The sequence below is a fragment of the Ranitomeya imitator genome, chromosome 8 (genome assembly GCF_032444005.1).
Source record: "Ranitomeya imitator isolate aRanImi1 chromosome 8, aRanImi1.pri, whole genome shotgun sequence".
Taxonomy (NCBI): domain Eukaryota; kingdom Metazoa; phylum Chordata; class Amphibia; order Anura; family Dendrobatidae; genus Ranitomeya; species Ranitomeya imitator.
The window spans coordinates 48,707,465-48,730,732 of NC_091289.1; the positions used below are offsets into that span (position 1 = coordinate 48,707,465).

The 23,268-nt window shown below is 44.8% G+C and overlaps 1 protein-coding gene across 1 annotated transcript in view; it reads right to left on the reverse strand.

Annotated features, from left to right (window-relative positions):
- Positions 1–22,935, reverse strand: part of LOC138647683 (musculoskeletal embryonic nuclear protein 1-like) — a 105,980-nt gene extending 83,045 nt beyond the window's left edge. The window contains exons 1-3 of the mRNA XM_069736877.1: positions 22,691–22,935; positions 8,330–8,378; positions 6,917–7,012 (exon numbers count right to left, since the gene is read on the reverse strand). Of these exons, the coding sequence (XP_069592978.1) occupies positions 6,917–7,012; positions 8,330–8,378; positions 22,691–22,832 (287 nt within the window). The 5' untranslated portion in view covers positions 22,833–22,935. The remainder of the gene's footprint in view (positions 1–6,916; positions 7,013–8,329; positions 8,379–22,690) is intronic.
- Positions 22,936–23,268: the final 333 nt, after the last annotated feature.

Genomic DNA, 23,268 nt, shown 5'->3' on the forward strand with positions numbered 1-23,268 from the left:
AGTCCAGAACTTTATTTCGTCGCTGGATCACCCGCAGACATCGCTGAAACAGCGTGTGTGACGCCGATTCAGCGATGTCTTCACTGGTAACCAGGGTAAACATCGGGTTACTAAGCGCAGTGCCGCGCTTAGTAACCCGATGTTTACCCTTGGTTACCAGCGTAAACGTAAAAAAAACAAACAATACATACTTACCTTCTGCTGTATGTCCCCGGCGCTGTGCTTCTCGGCACTGGCTGTGAGCGCCGGCCAGCCGGAATGCACAGCGGTGACGTCACCGCTCTGCTTTCCGGCCGCTGTGCTCACAGTCAGTGCAGGAAAGCACAGCGCCGGGGACATACAGCAGAAGGTAAGTATGTATTGTTTGTTTTTTTTACGTTTACGCTGGTAAACATCGGGTTACTAAGCGTGGCCCTGCGCTTAGTAACCCTATGTTTACCCTGGTTACCAGGGGACCTCGGCATCGTTGGTCGCTGGAGAGCTGTCTGTGTGACAGCTCTCCAGCGACGCTGCAGTGATCGACATCGTTGTCGGTATCGCTGCAGCGTCGCTGAGTGTGAAGGTACCTTTAGACTCACAAGAGGGTGGGGGGTGTGGGGACAAAGAATTTTATCTGTATTATCTAGCCATTATGTCAGTAGGCCCAGGGACATGAGCTAGAGTAGAGTTCATGTGAGAATGAATGCTGACTTAAGGTACCGTCACACTAAGTGACGCTGCAGCGATACCAACAACGATGTCGATCGCTGCAGCATCGCTGTTTGGTCGCTGGAGAGCTGTCACACAGACAGCTCTCCAGCGACCAACGATGCCGAGGTCCCCGGGTAACCAGGGTAAACATCGGGTTACTAAGCGCAGGGCCGCGCTTAGTAACCCGATGTTTACCCTGGTTACCGTTGTGAGGCTATGTGCACACGTTCAGGAATTCATGCAGAAAATTCCTGTGAAAATCCGGACATTTCTGGCAGATTTCCGCATGAAATCCGCATGCGTTTTTTTTTGCGCGTTTTTTTCGCGGTTTTGACGCGTTTTTTGCGCGTTTTTTTCCGGACATTTCCCAATGCATTAGACAGTGGGAAAACCGCGAAAAAAAACGCAAAATTAATGAGCAGGTTCATTATTTTTCCGCAATGCGTTTTTCATGCGGAAAAACGCACATCATGTGCACAGAAATTGCAGATTTCATTAAAAATGATAGGATGCTTAATGTATGCAGATTATTTGCAGTTTTATAGCGCAAAAACGCTAGAAAACCGCAAATAATCTGCAATGTGTGCACATAGCCTAAATGTAAAAAAACAAACACTACATACTTACATTCCTGGTGTCTGGTCAGGTCCCTCGCCGTCAGCTTCCCGCACTGACTGAGCGCCGGCCGTAAAGTACAGCGGTGACGTCACCGCTGTGCTTTACGGCCGGCCGGCCGGCGCTCACCAGTCAGTGCGGGAAGCTGACGGCGAGGGACCTGACCAGACACCGGAATGTAAGTATGTAGTGTTTGTTTTTTTACATTTACAACGGTAACCAGGGTAAACATCGGGTTACTAAGCGCGGCCCTGCGCTTAGTAACCCGATATTTACCCTGGTTACCAGTGAAGACATCGCTGAATCGGCGTCACACACGCCGATTCAGCGATTTCAGCGGGAGATCCAGCGACAAAATAAAGTGCTGGACTTTCCCCAGCGACCAACGATCTCCCAGCAGGGGCCTGATCGTTGGTCGCTGTCACACAACGATTTCGTTAACGATATCGTTGCTACGTCACAAAAAGCAACGATATCGTTATGTGTGACGGTACCTTTAAGGTACCGTCACACTAAGCGACGCTGCAGCGATACCGACAACGATCCGGATCGCTGCAGCGTCGCTGTTTGGTCGCTGGAGAGCTGTCACACAGACAGCTCTCCAGCGACCAACGATGCCGGTAACCAGGGTAAACATCGGGTTACTAAGCGCAGGGCCGCGCTTAGTAACCCGATGTTTACCCTGGTTACCATCGTTAAAGTAAAAAAAACAACCACTACATACTTACCTACCGCTGTCTGTCCTCGGCGCTGTGCTTCTCTGCACTCACTGTGAGCACAGCGGCCGGAAAGCAGAGCGGTGACGTCACTGCTCTGCTTTCTGGCTGCCCGGCGCTCACAGCCAGTACAGAGAAGCACAGCGCCGGGGACAGACAGCGGTAGGTAAGTATGTAGTGGTTGTTTTTTTTACTTTTACGCTGGTAACCAGGGTAAACATCGGGTTACTAAGCGCGGCCCTGCGCTTAGTAACCCGATGTTTACCCTGGTTACCAGCGAAGACATCGCTGAATCGGCGTCACACACGCCGATTCAGCGATGTCAGCGGGAGATCCAGCGACGAAACAAAGTTCTGGACTTTCTTCCCCGACCAGCGACATCACAGCAGGGGCCTGATCGCTGCTGCGTGTCCCACTGGACGATATCGCTAGCCAGGACGCTGCAACGTCACGGATCGCTAGCGATATCGTCTAGTGTGATGGTACCTTTACTGTAACTGAATTAATGCTCAATGGCTGCCATTTGTTGACTGGCCTCTGATTACCTATTGTATCTGTCCTTGCATTGCAGTCCTAGTATTGTTCTACTATCTTTGGGAAACAAAGGCACAATGTGAGAATGTTTGTTGACATGCTGATGACCCATTGGTGCTCTGCAATATGAAGGACAATCTATGCATGTTGTTTGAACACTCCAGCAGTGAGGGATGGCCTCCTTCCACCTTCCCCCAAGCCTGTGGTGGAATGACTAAATGAGAAGTTGTGACCTATAAAAAGGAGGATCCATCTGTGCTCAGAGAAAGTCTATATTACAATAGCCACGGCATAGTAGCCCCAATTGAGGAAATATAGAGCTGCCTCGTTGACCATCACTGAACCCTCAAAGTCGTTTAGAGAATCCAGGTTGGGACAATAAGGTCACCTGGCCTCATAAATCAATGGACTGTCAGCTTCCTGAGCTTGTTGTTACCCCCTCTTGGTGTGTGCCCGACAAAAGAGGGGTGCCACTAATTGGGGCTTCAAAGGCCGAATGCCCCTAAGTTGCAGCTGCTCTAATCCCGGCGAGCCAGTGGAAGAGTGCGACTCTAATGTGCACCATCTTGAGTATTTGCTGGGACTGTTCTATATGTTATTGTGTGTTGGTGCTTCAATAAATTATTGTCACCCTGTTTTACCCTCACCCTGTGCTGTCTGAGTAGTGTTCTGCCCACACTAAAAGGAGAGTGGGTGTTCGGTGGGATGACCCCTGGTCCATGCGGTCTCCAGCCTGTGGATGAGAGCACCCACCGGATTTTCACAGCGGTTAAGGGTAAAATGAATTATCTCCGTTTAGAATTTAGAACAATGGCGGTACACTTTCTGTAAGATTCTGTTTTTTGTCTAACAATGTGACCGCTTTCTCTAGTTGTTCTGATGCCTATAATAAATATACTTCTGATTAAAAAAAAAGATATATTTGCACATATTGTCCTTACTGAGCCCTGATTTGTGCTTGTATATACAGTGGGGCAAAAAAGTATTTAGTCAGTCAGCAATAGTGCAAGTTCCACCACTTAAAAAGATGAGAGGCGTCTGTAATTTACATCATAGGTAGACCTCAACTATGGGAGACAAACTGAGATAACAAAAATCCAGAAAATCACATTGTCTGTTTTTTTAACATTTTATTTGCATATTATGGTGGAAAATAAGTATTTGGTCAGAAACAAAATTTCATCTCAATACTTTGTAATATATCCTTTGTTGGCAATGACAGAGGTCAAACGTTTTCTGTAAAGGTACTGTCACACTAGACGATATCGCTAGCGATCCGTGACGTTGCAGCGTCCTCGCTAGCGATATCGTCCAGTGTGACAGGCAGCAGCGATCAGGCCCCTGCTGGGAGATCGCTGGTCGGGGAAGAAAGTCCAGAACTTTATTTCGTCGCTGGACTCCCCGCAGACATCGCTGAATCGGCGTGTGTGACACCGATTCAGCGATGTCTTCACTGGTAACCAGGGTAAACATCGGGTAACTAAGCGCAGGGCCGCGCTTAGTAACCCGCTGTTTACCCTGGTTACCAGCGTAAAAAAACAAACACTACATACTTACATTCAGCTGTCTGTCCCTTGCCGTCTGGTTCCTGCCTTGACTGCTGGCCATAAAGTGAAAGCAGAGCACAGCCACAGCAGTGAGTCACCGCTGTGTGACTCACCGCTGTGCTGTGCTTTCACTTTCACTTTACGGCCAGCAGTCAGTGCAGGAACCAGACGGCAAGGGACAGACAGCTGAATGTAAGTATGTACTGTTTGTTTTTTTACGCTGGTAACCAGGGTAAACATCGGGTTACTAAGCGCGGCCCTGCGCTTAGTTACCCGATGTTTACCCTGGTTACCGGGGACCTCGGGATCGTTGGTCGCTGGAGAGCTGTCTGTGTGACAGCTCTCCAGCGACCAAACAGCGACGCTGCAGCGATCCGGATCGTTGTCGGTATCGCTGCAGCGTCGCTTAGTGTGACGGTACCTTAAGTCTTCACAAGGTTGCCACACACTGTTGTTGGTATGTTGGCCCATTCCTCCATGCAGATCTCCTCTAGAGCAGTGATGTTTTTGGCTTTTCGCTTGGCAACATGGACTTTCAACTCCCTCCAAAGGTTTTCTATGGGGTTGAGATCTGGAGACTGGCTAGGCCACTCCAGGACCTTGAAATGCTTCTTACGAAGCCACTCCTTCGTTGCCCTGGCGGTGTGCTTTGGATCATTGTCATGTTGAAAGACCCATCCACGTTTCATCTTCAATGCCCTTGCTGATGGAAGGAGGTTTGCACTCAAAATCTCACGATACATGGCCCCATTCATTCTTTCATGTACCCGGATCAGTCATCCTGGCCCCTTTGCAGAGAAACAGCCCCAAAGCATGATGTTTCCACCACCATGCTTTACAGTAGGTATGGTGTTTGATGGATGCAACTCAGTATTCTTTTTCCTCCAAACACGACAAGTTGTGTTTCTACCAAACCGTTCCAGTTTGGTTTCATCAGACCATAGGACATTCTCCCAAAACTCCTCTGGATCATCCAAATGTTCTCTAGCAAACTTCAGACGGGCCCGGACATGTACTGGCTTAAGCAGTGGGACACGTCTGGCACTGCAGGATCTGAGTCCATGGCGGCGTAGTGTGTTACTTATGGTAGGCCTTGTTACATTGGTCCCAGCTCTCTGCAGTTCATTCACTAGGTCCCCCCGCGTGGTTCTGGGATTTTTGCTCACCGTTCTTGTGATCATTCTGACCCCACGGGGTGGGATTTTGCGTGGAGCCCCAGATCGAGGGAGATTATCAGTGGTCTTGTATGTCTTCCATTTTCTAATTATTGCTCCCACTGTTGATTTCTTCACTCCAAGCTGGTTGGCTATTGCAGATTCAGTCTTCCCAGCCTGATGCAGGCCTACAATTTTGTTTCTGGTGTCCTTTGACAGCTCTTTGGTCTTCACCATAGTGGAGTTTGGAGTCAGACTGTTTGAGGGTGTGCACAGGTGTCTTTTTATACTGATAACAAGTTTAAACAGGTGCCATTACTACAGGTAATGAGTGGAGGAAAGAGGAGACTCTTAAAGAAGAAGTTACAGGTCTGTGAGAGCCAGAAATCTTGATTGTTTGTTTCTGACCAAATACTTATTTTCCACCATAATATGCAAAAAAAAATGATAAAAAAACAGACAATGTGATTTTCTGGATTTTTTTTCTCAGTTTGTCTCCCATAGTTGAGGTCTACCTATGATGTAAATTACAGACGCCTCTCATCTTTTTAAGTGGTGGAACTTGCACTATTGCTGACTGACTAAATACTTTTTTGCCCCACTGTACTTATTTGTATCATGTACTTACCCAATTGTTCTCACTGCAGTATGATTCACCTAATTTTGTTTTTAATCACGTAACGAATATAATTAATGTACACAAATACTGATTGACTAGATGGTGGCCCGATTCTAACGCATCGGGTATTCTAGAATATGTATTTATGTAAATAGCAGCCACATAGTATATAGCACAGGCCACGTAGTATATAGGAGCCATGTAGTATATAGCAGACAAATACTACGTGGCCTGTGCTATATACTATGTGGCTGCTATATACATATTGTAGAATACCTGATGCGTTAATACAGGCCACGCAATATATAACAGTGGCCGCTCAGTATATAACACAGCCACGTACTATATAACACAGCCCACGCAGTATATAACAAAGGCGACGTAGTATATAACAGGCCACGCAGTATAACACTGGCCACGTAATATATAGCACAGCCCACGCAGTACATAGCAGCCACGTAGTATATAACACTGCCCACGCAGTATATAACCGTGGCCACGTAATATATAGCACAGCCCACGCAGTACATAGCAGCCACGTAGTATATAACACTACTCACGCAGTATATAACAGTGGCCACGTAATATATAGCACAGCCCTTGGATTTCCATGACAGACAGAGGCAGCGACCAATGAATATCCGTGACAGACAGACAGGACAAAGACAGAATTGACCCTTAGACAATTATATAGTAGATTGTGGCAGTCATTTCTTCAGGTCCATTGTTGGCACTGGTATCGTATATCCCATAAAGTTCTACAATTTTGATTATTTTTTTTTATTTTTTTTTGTAGGTAGGTTTTATAATAAAGATGCAATGAAGCAATACAGCAAATTGTTGAGTGCGACCATCTTTATACTCCTTTCACCCCGGTCATTGTTAGGTAGATGGACCAGCACCATCATTATTTGTTACAATACCAACCACCTTCATTTTTACAAAAGCAGAATACCTGAAAATAAATATAATAATAAAAAAAAAAAAAAAAAAAAAGATATAAGATAGGACAAAGAATGATAATAAACGTAGAAGCCTTACAGTGAACACGGGTCTTCTCTTGTAAGATCTGATAAGTAGATATTTGCAAAGTGGATGAACAGCATTCCTATCGCCTGCTTGGACGTATCTAGGAACCTACAGGCAAAAAGACGAAAGAATTATTACCGCATAGGATTACCAAAATGTGAGAAAGTCATAAAAAAGTCACATCATAACAACCGTCTATAGTTTCTGTAACATTAGCAGGTCACTGATACTTTGTTTTACATAGAACGAAATGCCAGCTCTATTGTATCTATATAAAGGAGTATTCCAGCCCCGCTCACATATGGGGAGGCGAGTAGAACAAAGGTAGAACAGGTACATGATACTCGCCGATCATGCCCATGACCTGGTAGTAGCAGTAGATGTGGTATGACGGATCACTTTACCTCCGGAGTAAGCAGAGCAAACAGACCCCTTTAATTTTCGGACCCACATACCTAGTATGGCCAGGAAATCTTGTGCAAGTTGCACAGGAACCTACAAGAATTGTGTCTCCTCTTTGTGTTATGGAGGGGCATGGCAGGAGGAGAGATGCAAGAAAATGGTCACAAAATAGATAGTCCCATAGGAAAGGCTTAAGGACGGGCTCAGCACTTTCTATTTGTGACCTGCATAAACACAATGGTCACCGATACAGACATGGATATTGCAGAATCTCTGAAGATTATACGCCTGGAAATCACCGATACAGACATGGATATTGCAGAATCTCTGAAGATTATACGCCTGGAAATCAGGCGAGCCAGGAGTCTATCAGAAGAGAGTTCGATCGTAAAGAGCACTTTCATCAGGTCCCCGAGGACTCCTGCCCTCTCCGAGAGCATTACCAGCGCTTTTAGTCCAGTAATGTATGCACTTTTCCATAGGACATCCCCTCCGCACTGTAGACCATGTACAATCAGTCCCATGCAAACTAGACATATAATATGGTCAGGCGGCCATAATTACAAAACACACAAATATTCGGATAAGCTTTGAAATGTTCTGGATTTACCTGGGCGAACCTTTAACTTTTGTTTCCTGTATTAAACTTATGAATTCCATTTTTTTACTGCATTTTTAAAGACACCAAAAATGTAAAAACTCAAAACCGCCAGAAAAATAAAATAAATCTGATAAGCTCAGACCAGAACTGCGTGATATACATGTATGTCTCCAAGCGCGTCGCTACATGCAAGTAGCAGCATCACTGGGTGGTCTTCATTTAGGTGCTTGACCGATACCCTAGTTTAAAGGGAGTCTGTCACCCACCAGGTGCTCTCTTTTTAGGTCTTTTCTGCAAGTGCTACAGTACAGGGTGCAGTATTTAGGGTGCCTCCAGGCGCTTATTACGTACCCCGTGGATGTGATATACATGATGAAGATGGAGTACCCTTTTCACTTTCCTACACATGCATTAGAACTTACCATATCCTCCATGGACGTCGCTCGTGCTTTGGTTCTCGGAAACGTTTTACTGTGAATGAAAACACACACAAGGGTTAACCGAGGCGGCTGTACAGCGGATGTGGGCACCGTTTCAGTATTTATGGGGGTCCTGCAGCAAGGCTTCAGTTCACACATGTAGCCAGCCACATACCCCATCTATACAATGGCGTCCAGCCACGGAAGGCCTTACTCTGAGGCCAGGTAAGCACACAGACGTCTTGTAGGGCGACGACCCCTTTAGCACAGGGGACTAACCATAGGTGTGCTGCTCGCTGTTTACGGTGTCTGCAATGCTTCACGTCCACTGTAACCATTGGGCAGGTCAGCGGAGAGCTGGGTCCAGCATCTGTACAATGTCAGCCGGCACAGAGAAGCAGAGGAGGCTGCAGGTGATGGTTTCTACCAACGATTTTCAGCAATCAGATCCATCCTATACTTAATGGCATTCAATTAATTCTTTCAGCGTTAGGGCGCCGTGCCCAGGCGGTCACCAGCCCCAGCCGTGCCCAGGCGGTCACCAGCCCCAGCCGTGCCCAGGCGGTCACCAGCCCCAGCCGTGCCCAGGCGGTCACCAGCCCCAGCCGTGCCCAGGCGGTCACCAGCCCCAGCCGTGCCCAGGCGGTCACCAGCCCCAGCCGTGCCCAGGCGGTCACCAGCCCCAGCCGTGCCCAGGCGGTCACCAGCCCCAGCCGTGCCCAGGCGGTCACCAGCCCCAGCCGTGCCCAGGCGGTCACCAGCCCCAGCCGTGCCCAGGCGGTCACCAGCCCCAGCCGTGCCCAGGCGGTCACCAGCCCCAGCCGTGCCCAGGCGGTCACCAGCCCCAGCCGTGCCCAGGCGGTCACCAGCCCCAGCCGTGCCCAGGCGGTCACCAGCCCCAGCCGTTCCCAGGCGGTCACCAGTCCCAGCCGTTCTCCGGCGGTCACCAGCCCCAGCCGTTCCCAGGCGGTCACCAGTCCCAGCCGTTCTCCGGCGGTCACCAGCCCCAGCCGTGCCCGTTAGGTTCATTATCCCCAAGGTTTCAGTTGGGTACAGCCCTCGTCAGGGCAGGAGTTCTTCACATGGGGCACAACAGGGGACAATAGGGACAGTGATCTCCAAAGACACGGGTGAGATCTTCCCAATTCTATTACTTGCACTTTTATATTTTTGTGCGTCATATGTGTTAAATATGTTTTTATGATCATCCATCTGTGGTATGGAGTGTATTTTTAGTATACCTTATTAAAATGTAAGTTGTATGGTACCCCATGCTGTATATCCATGTAGAAAAGCAACAACAAAAGATGAAGGTGGAGGAAATGTTATATATTATCACATCAAGCAAATGTGGCGGACCAGGCATTTGATTGCAGCAAGATTGGACACAGATTTCATTGCAGAATTCACACTGAAATTGGACACGTCAGACTGGGGCTTTACAGCCCTAGGGGCATTTTTATAGGTTGCCTGATAAAGTGAGATGTATAACTAACAAAACAATCCGCCAGAACAGAAAGAAGAAGAGCGGGTGCAGCTTCAGAAATCACAGCAAGTGTCAACAAGGCAAAAAGAAAACCACAGGAGAGAACATGGAAGAGAGGAAGCATCACAGCAACGACCTAGTGCCAGTTTATGAAGCCTCTCTCTGGGGTCCTCGCTTGGCAGGGGGGCCTATGGCATTGCCTTCAGGGGGAAAGCCGACAGCTCCCTTCCAGCTGTGACAGTACCCTGCAGAGCTCAGCACAGGACGGGCCCTGTTTCCCAAGGACATAGGTTCCAGCAGTCAGTGCACAGGACTACACCCTTATCCCAGCTGTACAGGGGCCAGGACTGGCACGCAGTGTATGTGCCAGCGGGGCAACATCCAGGACAGAATTACACTTTGCTTCATTAGTATATTACATTTAGTTCATTTCCAATTGCAGACGGCAGTAAAATAATTATGTGGAATCAGTAGCGGGATTTAGTCTGCACAGAAAGAAATAACAAAAGACACTTTGGAAAAACATCAGTCGCCCACGGGATTACACTAAGTAGCAGCCTGGAGGGCGTGCTGCACACAGCCGTGGTACCCCAACACACCAAGGGGGGCGCCGCCGACAGCAGGAACGCAGTACATACTATCCTACCGAAGCTAGAGACCACCAATGTCCTAGGCTCCATGTGCTCAGGAATGGCCCCTTTTTGACAGTGCACACAGTGTAGTGAAATCCAGCAAAAAAACTGGACATGGGTATGAAGTGGCAACTAATGTAGTGATTGGGCACCCAGGGAAAGTAACTTGTGATGTCCTCCAGACCTAGAGAGGAAGCCCCCCCAACAATGAGGGGCACAACAAGTACAGATAATACTTAGCAATTCCCTGGCAGGCGCCCAGTGTCTCCAAGATCCCACTCATTTCACATTTACACTCACATCTTATACAAACACATGTCCACAGGACAGAGCTAGAATCCAATGGTCTGCACACGTCATCCAGACCCGGCTAAACATCCACTTATGCAGCCCCCCGCCGCTGAACGTGACATCAGCAGGCTACAGAGGGGGCACAAAGTCATGGGGGCTGTACTGGGCCTGTGGGACCCCCTCAGTTTTCGGCAAGGTGGGAATTACACCATGAGAAAAAGTGCTGCCACTAATGGGATCAGATCTGCCGAAACATGCACGGTAATTACAGAAGGGACGGTGCTGGTTTTTAAAGGCGATCTGTCACCAGACAAAAACACTGGCCAGTTTGTGTCCATATGTTATTCCTGCAGCTGTCCTGAGTATTCCCTGCTTTTATTTTTCTTAAAGGGAATCTGTCAGCAGGTTTTTGTTATTTAATCTAAGAGCAGTATAATGTAGGGGCAGAGACCCCGATTTCAGTGATGTGTTACTTATTAGGCTCCTTGCTGTAGCTTCAATCCAATCAGTGTTTTATCAGCAGGAGATCATCATTAGAGGCCATTGTCTGATATGCAGGAAAGTCAGGCTAATTTGTATATCCCCACCCCCACTACTGATTGGCAGCTTCCTGTGTACACTGGCAGAAAGCAGCCAACCAGGGGTGAAGGTTATACACAGCTTGGCATTTAACCCCGATACATCTACAGAAGAGAAAACAGGGATTCTATCAAAATTACACCAAGCAGACCAGTAAGCGATATATCGTTAGAATCAGGGTCTCTATCCCTTCATCATGATGCTCTCAGATTCTATAGCAAAAACATGCTGACAGAGTCCCTTTAAACAGTATCCATCATAAATGAATAGTACACCCAAAAATAAGCAACTTTGTAATACGGTATATCTTATAATAAAAATCTGCTTCTTTCTCCACCAGTACTGATCATTAATTATCAATTAATGGTTAAAATCTGCATTCAGTGAAGACAGAATTTCCCATACACACACACTACATACTATACACACTACACTACATACTATACACACACACACTACATACTATACACACACACACTACATACTATACACACACACTACATACATATACACACACTACATACTATACACACACACTACATACATATACACACACACTACATACTATACACACACACTACATACTATACACACACACTACATACATATACACACACACTACATACATATACACACACACTACATACATATACACACACACTACATACTATACACACACACTACATACTATACACACACACTACATACATATACACACACACACTACATACTATACACACACACACTACATACATATACACACACACTACATACATATACACACACACTACATACATATACACACACACTACATACTATACACACACACTACATACTATACACACACACACTACATACTATACACACACACTACATACATATACACACACACTACATACATATACACACACACTACATACATATACACACACACTACATACTATACACACACACACACTACATACATATACACACACGACATACTATACACACACACTACATACTATACACACACACTACATACATATACACACACTACATACTATACACACACACTACATACTATACACACTACACACACACACACACACACACACACACACGTCTGTACAGGCCACGGACTGCCCACCCTCCGCTCCACAGGACACTATATACATACACTATATACATATACACTATATACACACACGTCTGTACAGGCCCCAGCCTTCCCTCCCTCCGCTGCACAGGACACTATATACATAAATACACTGTACACACACACGCACTATACTTTATACATACACACACACACACACACACACATCTGTACAGGCCCAGCCTTCCCACCCTCCGCTGCACAGGACACTATATACATACACACACTATATACACACGTCTGTACAGGCCCCGGACTGCCCACCCTCCGCTGCACAGGACACTATATACATACACGGTACACACACTACACTATATACATATATACACGTCTGTACAGGCCCCGGACTTCCCACCCTCCGCTCCACAGGACACTATATACATACACTGTACACACACACGTCTGTACAGGCCCCGGCCTTCCCACCCTCCGCCGCACAGGACAGTATATACATACACTGTACACACATACTATACACACTACACTATATATACATACACACGTCTGTAGAGGCCCCAGCCTTACCACCCTCCGCCGCACAGGACACTATATACATACACTATACATACATATACACACATACATACGTATACACGTCTGTACAGGACCAGCCTTCCCACCCTCCGCTGCACAGGACACTATATACATACACACACTATATACATATACACACACACGTCTGTACAGGCCCCGGACTGCCCACCCTCCGCTGCACAGGACACTATATACATACACACACTATATACATATACACACACACGTCTGTACAGGCCCCGGACTGCCCACCCTACGCTGCACAGGACACTATATACATACACGGTACACACACTATACACACTACACTATATACACGTCTGTACAGGCCCCGGACTGCCCACCCTCCGCTGCACAGGACACTATATACATACACGGTACACACACTATACACACTACACTATATACACGTCTGTACAGGCCCCGGCCTTCCCACCCTCCGCCCCACAGGACAGTATATACATACACTGTACACACATACTATACACACTACACTATATACACACACACTAAATACATATATACACACACACGTCTGTACAGGCCCCAGCCTTCCCACCCTCCGCCGCACAGGACACTATATACATACACTGTACACACTATACTATATACACGTCTGTACAGGCCCCGGACTTCCCACCCTCCGCTCCACAGGACACTATATACATACACTGTACACACATACTATACACACTACACTATATACATATACACTATATACACGTCTGTACAGGCCCAGCCTTCCCACCCTCCGCTGCACAGGACACTATATATACATACACTGTACACACATACTATACACACTACACTATATACATATACACACGTCTGTGCAGGCCCAGCCTTCCCACCCTCCGCTCCACAGGACACTATATACAGACACTGTACACACATACTATACACACTACACTATATACACACTATACACACACACACACACACGTCTGTACAGGCCCAGCCTTCCCACCCTCCGCCGCACAGGACACTATATACATACACTGTACACACATACTATACACACTACACTATATACATATACACTATATACACGTCTGTACAGGCCCAGCCTTCCCACCCTCCGCTGCACAGGACACTATATACATACACTGTACACACACACACACACACACGTCTGTACAGGCCCGGCCTTCCCACCCTCCGCCGCACAGGACAGTATATACATACACTGTACACACATACTATACACACTACACTATATACATATACACTATATACACATCTGTACAGGCCCAGCCTTCCCACCCTCCGCTGCACAGGACACTATATACATACACTGTACACACATACTATACACACTACACTATATACATATACACGTCTGTACAGGCTCAGCCTTCCCACCCTCCGCTGCACAGGACACTATATATACATACACTGTACACACATACTATACACGCTACACTATATACACACTACACACGTCTGTACAGGCCCAGCCTTCCCACCCTCCGCCGCACAGGACACTATATACAAACACTGTACACACACTATATACATATGCACACCCTCTGCCGCACAGGCCAGTATATACAGACATACACACACTATATACACACACGTCTGTACAGGCCCAGCCTTCCCACCCTCCGCTGCACAGGACACTATATATACATACACTGTACACACATACTATACACACTACACTATATACATATACACACGTCTGTACAGGCCCAGCCTTCCCACCCTCCGCTCCACAGGACACTATATACAGACACTGTACACACATACTATACACACTACACTATATACACACTATACACACACACACACACACACACACGTCTGTACAGGCCCAGCCTTCCCACCCTCCGCCGCACAGGACACTATATACATACACTGTACACACATACTATACACACTACACTATATACATATATACTATATACACGTCTGTACAGGCCCAGCCTTCCCACCCTCCGCTGCACAGGACACTATATACATACACTGTACACACACACGTCTGTACAGGCCCGGCCTTCCCACCCTCCGTCGCACAGGACAGTATATACATACACTGTACACACATACTATACACACTACACTATATACATATACACTATATACACATCTGTACAGGCCCAGCCTTCCCACCCTCCGCTGCACAGGACACTATATACATACACTGTACACACATACTATACACACTACACTATATACATATACACTATATACACACATCTGTACAGGCCCAGCCTTTCCACCCTCCGCTGCACAGGACACTATAAACATACACTGTACACACATACTATACACACTACACTATATACATATACACGTCTGTACAGGCCCAGCCTTCCCACCCTCCGCTCCACAGGACACTATATACATACACTGTACACACATACTATACACACTACACTATATACATATACACTATATACACGTCTGTACAGGCCCAGCCTTCCCACCCTCCGCTGCACAGGACACTATATATACATACACTGTACACACACTATACACACTACACTATATACATATACACGTCTGTACAGGCCCAGCCTTCCCACCCTCCGCTGCACAGGACACTATATACATACACTGTACACACATACTATACACGCTACACTATATACACACTACACACGTCTGTACAGGCCCAGCCTTCCCACCCTCCGCCGCACAGGACACTATATACAAACACTGTACACACACTATACACACACACACTATATACATATGCACACCCTCTGCCGCACAGGCCAGTATATACAGACATACACACACTATATACACACACGTCTGTACAGGCCCAGCCTTCCCACCCTCCGCCGCACAGGACACTATATACATACACTGTACACACACACACACACACACACACACTATATACATACACTGTACACACACCCTCCGCCGCACAGGACACTATATACATACACTGTACACACACACACACACACACTATATACATACACTGTACACACACACACACACCTCTAGAGGCCCCGGTCTTCCCACCCTCCGCCGCACAGGACACTATATACATACACTGTACACACACCCTCCGCCGCACAGGACACTATATACATACACTGTACACACACCCTCCGCCGCACAGGACACTATATACATACACTGTACACACACACACACAATATACATACACTGTACACACACACACACACCTCTAGAGGCCCCGGTCTTCCCACCCTCCGCCGCACAGGACACTATATACATACACTGTACACACACACACTATATACATACACTGTACACACACACACACTATATACATACACTGTACACACACACTATATACATACACTGTACACACACACTATATACATACACTGTACACACACTATATACATACACTGTACACACACACACACTATATACATACACTGTACACACACACACTATATACATACACTGTACACACACACACTATATACATACACTGTACACACACACACACTATATACATACACTGTACACACACACACACTATATACATACACTGTACACACACACTATATACATACATACACTGTACACACACACACTATATACATACACTGTACACACACACACTATATACATACACTGTACACACACACACTATATACATACACTGTACACACACACACACTATATACATACACTGTACACACACACACACTATATACATACACTGTACACACACACTATATACATACACTGTACACACACACACACACTATATACATACACTGTACACACACCCTCCGCCGCACAGGACACTATATACATACACTGTACACACACACTATATACATACACTGTACACACACACACTATATACATACACTGTACACACACCCTCCGCCGCACAGGACACTATATACATACACTGTACACACACACACTATATACATACACTGTACACACACCCTCCGCCGCACAGGACACTATATACATACACTGTACACACACTATATAGATACACTGTACACACACACACTATATACATACACTGTACACACACACTATATACATACACTGTACACACACCCTCCGCCGCACAGGACACTATATACATACACTGTACACACACACACTATATACATACACTGTACACACACACTATATACATACACTGTACACACACACACACTATATACATACACTGTACACACACCCTCCGCCGCACAGGACACTATATACATACACTGTACACACACTATATACATACACTGTACACACACACACACTATATACATACACTGTACACACACCCTCCGCCGCACAGGACACTATATACATACACTGTACACACACTATATACATACACTGTACACACACACACACTATATACATACACTGTACACACACCCTCCGCCGCACAGGACACTATATACATACACACACTATATACATACACTGTACACACACACACACACACACACTATATACATACACTGTACACATACACTATATACATACACTGTACACACACTATATACATACACTGTACACACACACACACTATATACATACACTGTACACACACCCTCCGCCGCACAGGACACTATATACATACACACACTATATACATACACTGTACACACACACACACACACACACTATATACATACACTGTACACATACACTATATACATACACTGTACACACACACTATATACATACACTGTACACACACCCTCCGCCGCACAGGACACTATATACATACACTGTACACACACACACACACTATATACATACACTGTACACACACACACTATATACATACACTGTACACACACACACTATATACATACACTGTACACACACACACTATATACATACACTGTACACACACACACTATATACATACACTGTACACACACACTATATACATACACTGTACACACACCCTCCGCCGCACAGGACACTATATACATACACTGTACACACACACTATATACATACACTGTACACACACACTATATACATACACTGTACACACACACACACTATATACATACACTGTACACACACCCTCCGCCGCACAGGACACTATATACATACACTGTACACACACACTATATACATACACTGTACACACACTATATACATACACTGTACACACACTATATACATACACTGTACACACACTATATACATACACTGTACACACACTATATACATACACTGTACACACACACTATATACATACACTGTACACACACACACTATATACATACACTGTACACACACACACACTATATACATACACTGTACACACACTATATACATACACTGTACACACACCCTCCGCCGCACAGGACACTATATACATACACTGTACACACACACACACACACACTATATACATACACTGTACACACACTATATACATACACTGTACACACACACACTATATACATACACTGTACACACACACACTATATACACACACTGTACACACACACACACTATATACATACACTGTACACACACACACACACTATATACATACACTGTACACACACACACACTATATACATACACTGTACACACACACACACTATATACATACACTGTACACACACACACACTATATACATACACTGTACACACACTATATACATACACTGTACACACACACACTATATACATACACTGTACACACACTATATACATACACTGTACACACACACACACTATATACATACACTGTACACACACTATATACATACACTGTACACACACTATATACATACACTGTACACACACTATATACATACACTGTACACACACTATATACATACACTGTACACACACTATATACATACACTGTACACACACTATATACATACACTGTACACACACACTATATACATACACTGTACACACACACTATATACATACACTGTACACACACTATATACATACACTGTACACACACACACTATATACATACACTGTACACACACACACTATATACATACACTGTACACACACACACACTATATACATACACTGTACACACACACACTATATACATACACTGTACACACACACTATATACATACACTGTACACACACACACTATATACATACACTGTACACACACTATATACATACACTGTACACACACACACTATATACATACACTGTACACACACTATATACATACACTGTACACACACACACTATATACATACACTGTACACACACACACTATATACATACACTGTACACACACACACACTATATACATACACTGTACACACACACACTATATACATACACTGTACACACACACACTATATACATACACTGTACACACACACACTATATACATACACTGTACACACACACACACTATATACATACACTGTACACACACACACTATATACATACACTGTACACACACACACTATATACATACACTGTACACACACACACACTATATACATACACTGTACACACACACACTATATACATACACTGTACACACACACACTATATACATACACTGTACACACACACTATATACATACACTGTACACACACACACACTATATACATACACTGTACACACACACACTATATACATACACTGTACACACACACACTATATACATACACTGTACACACACACACTATATACATACACTGTACACACACACTATATACATACACTGTACACACACTATATACATACACTGTACACACACTATATACATACACTGTACACACACACACACTATATACATACACTGTACACACACCCTCCGCCGCACAGGACACTATATACATACACTGTACACACACACTATATACATACACTGTACACACACACACTATATACATACACTGTACACACACCCTCCGCCGCACAGGACACTATATACATACACTGTACACACACACTATATACATACACTGTACACACACACACTATATACATACACTGTACACACACCCTCCGCCGCACAGGACACTATATACATACACTGTACACACACACACTATATACATACACTGTACACACACCCTCCGCCGCACAGGACACTATATACATACACTGTACACACACTATATAGATACACTGTACACACACACACTATATACATACACTGTACACACACACTATATACATACACTGTACACACACCCTCCGCCGCACAGGACACTATATACATACACTGTACACACACACACTATATACATACACTGTACACACACACTATATACATACACTGTACACACACACACACTATATACATACACTGTACACACACCCTCCGCCGCACAGGACACTATATACATACACTGTACACACACTATATACATACACTGTACACACACACACTATATACATACACTGTACACACACCCTCCGCCGCACAGGACACTATATACATACACTGTACACACACTATATACATACACTGTACACACACACACACTATATACATACACTGTACACACACCCTCCGCCGCACAGGACACTATATACATACACACACTATATACATACACTGTACACACACACACACACACACACTATATACATACACTGTACACATACACTATATACATACACTGTACACACACACTATATACATACACTGTACACACACCCTCCGCCGCACAGGACACTATATACATACACTGTACACACACACACACACTATATACATACACTGTACACACACACACTATATACATACACTGTACACACACACACTATATACATACACTGTACACACACACACTATATACATACACTGTACACACACACACTATATACATACACTGTACACACACACTATATACATACACTGTACACACACCCTCCGCCGCACAGGACACTATATACATACACTGTACACACACACTATATACATACACTGTACACACACACTATATACATACACTGTACACACACACACACTATATACATACACTGTACACACACCCTCCGCCGCACAGGACACTATATACATACACTGTACACACACACTATATACATACACTGTACACACACTATATACATACACTGTACACACACTATATACATACACTGTACACACACTATATACATACACTGTACACACACTATATACATACACTGTACACACACACTATATACATACACTGTACACACACACTATATACATACACTGTACACACACACACACTATATACATACACTGTACACACACTATATACATACACTGTACACACACCCTCCGCCGCACAGGACACTATATACATACACTGTACACACACACACACACACACACACTATATACATACACTGTACACACACTATATACATACACTGTACACACACACTATATACATACACTGTACACACACACACTATATACACACACTGTACACACACACACACTATATACATACACTGTACACACACACACACACACTATATACATACACTGTACACACACACACACTATATACATACACTGTACACACACACACACTATATACATACACTGTACACACACACACACTATATACATACACTGTACACACACACACACTATATACATACACTGTACACACACTATATACATACACTGTACACACACACACTATATACATACACTGTACACACACTATATACATACACTGTACACACACTATATACATACACTGTACACACACACACACTATATACATACACTGTACACACACTATATACATACACTGTACACACACACACTATATACATACACTGTACACACACTATATACATACACTGTACACACACTATATACATACACTGTACACACACTATATACATACACTGTACACACACTATATACATACACTGTACACACACTATATACATACACTGTACACACACTATATACATACACTGTACACACACTATATACATACACTGTACACACACTATATACATACACTGTACACACACACTATATACATACACTGTACACACACACTATATACATACACTGTACACACACTATATACATACACTGTACACACACACACTATATACATACACTGTACACACACACACTATATACATACACTGTACACACACACACTATATACATACACTGTACACACACACACACTATATACATACACTGTACACACACACTATATACATACACTGTACACACACACACTATATACATACACTGTACACACACTATATACATACACTGTACACACACACACTATATACATACACTGTACACACACACACTATATACATACACTGTACACACACACACTATATACATACACTGTACACACACACACACTATATACATACACTGTACACACACACACACTATATACATACACTGTACACACACACTATATACATACACTGTACACACACACACTATATACATACACTGTACACACACACACTATATACATACACTGTACACACACACACTATATACATACACTGTACACACACACACTATATACATACACTGTACACACACACACACTATATACATACACTGTACACACACACTATATACATACACTGTACACACACACACTATATACATACACTGTACACACACACACTATATACATACACTGTACACACACACACTATATACATACACTGTACACACACACACACTATATACATACACTGTACACACACCCTCCGCCGCACAGGCCAGTATGAGGTGGGCGCTCCCTCCCTCCCGCACATACTCACACATCAGGATGCTGAAGGCCATCACAGCCAGCAGGCCCTGCAGAAAGATCCCGAAAGGTCCAGTGAGAGACCCGGTGCCGCAGTGTTGGGTGGTGGGGCCAGCTCCGGTGGACACGCTCTTGTTCCCGGCCATAGGGCCCATGGCTCCGTTACCGGGCCCGGAGCCAGCCCCAGCTGGTCACCGCAGCAACCACAGGACGGTAGCCGGAATGGGACGTGTCAGCTGGTCACGTGGGCTCCAGTAGAGTGACACGTGACACAACCGAGAGGCAGTCAGACACGCGAGGGGGCGGGGCTGTGGGGCTGAGACACGTCCGAGCGGCGGAGGGCAGCCTGAGCTTGCCCGGTGCAGTCCGGTGTTGCCACATCACGGATCTCTTTGTATCGTGTGGAAGGAGAAGTTATACAATTGGTGACCGTATAAAACAAGGAACCGAGCGCGCAATGTTCACGGCAGCCTATCAGATCACTTGTTCAATTATGAAATCTCTTCTTGCAAAATGTAAGCCACATTCTGATTGGCTGGGCAGCTTCTATGGAAAAGCAAATTATGAATAAAATCTGTTTAGCTTCCAGCT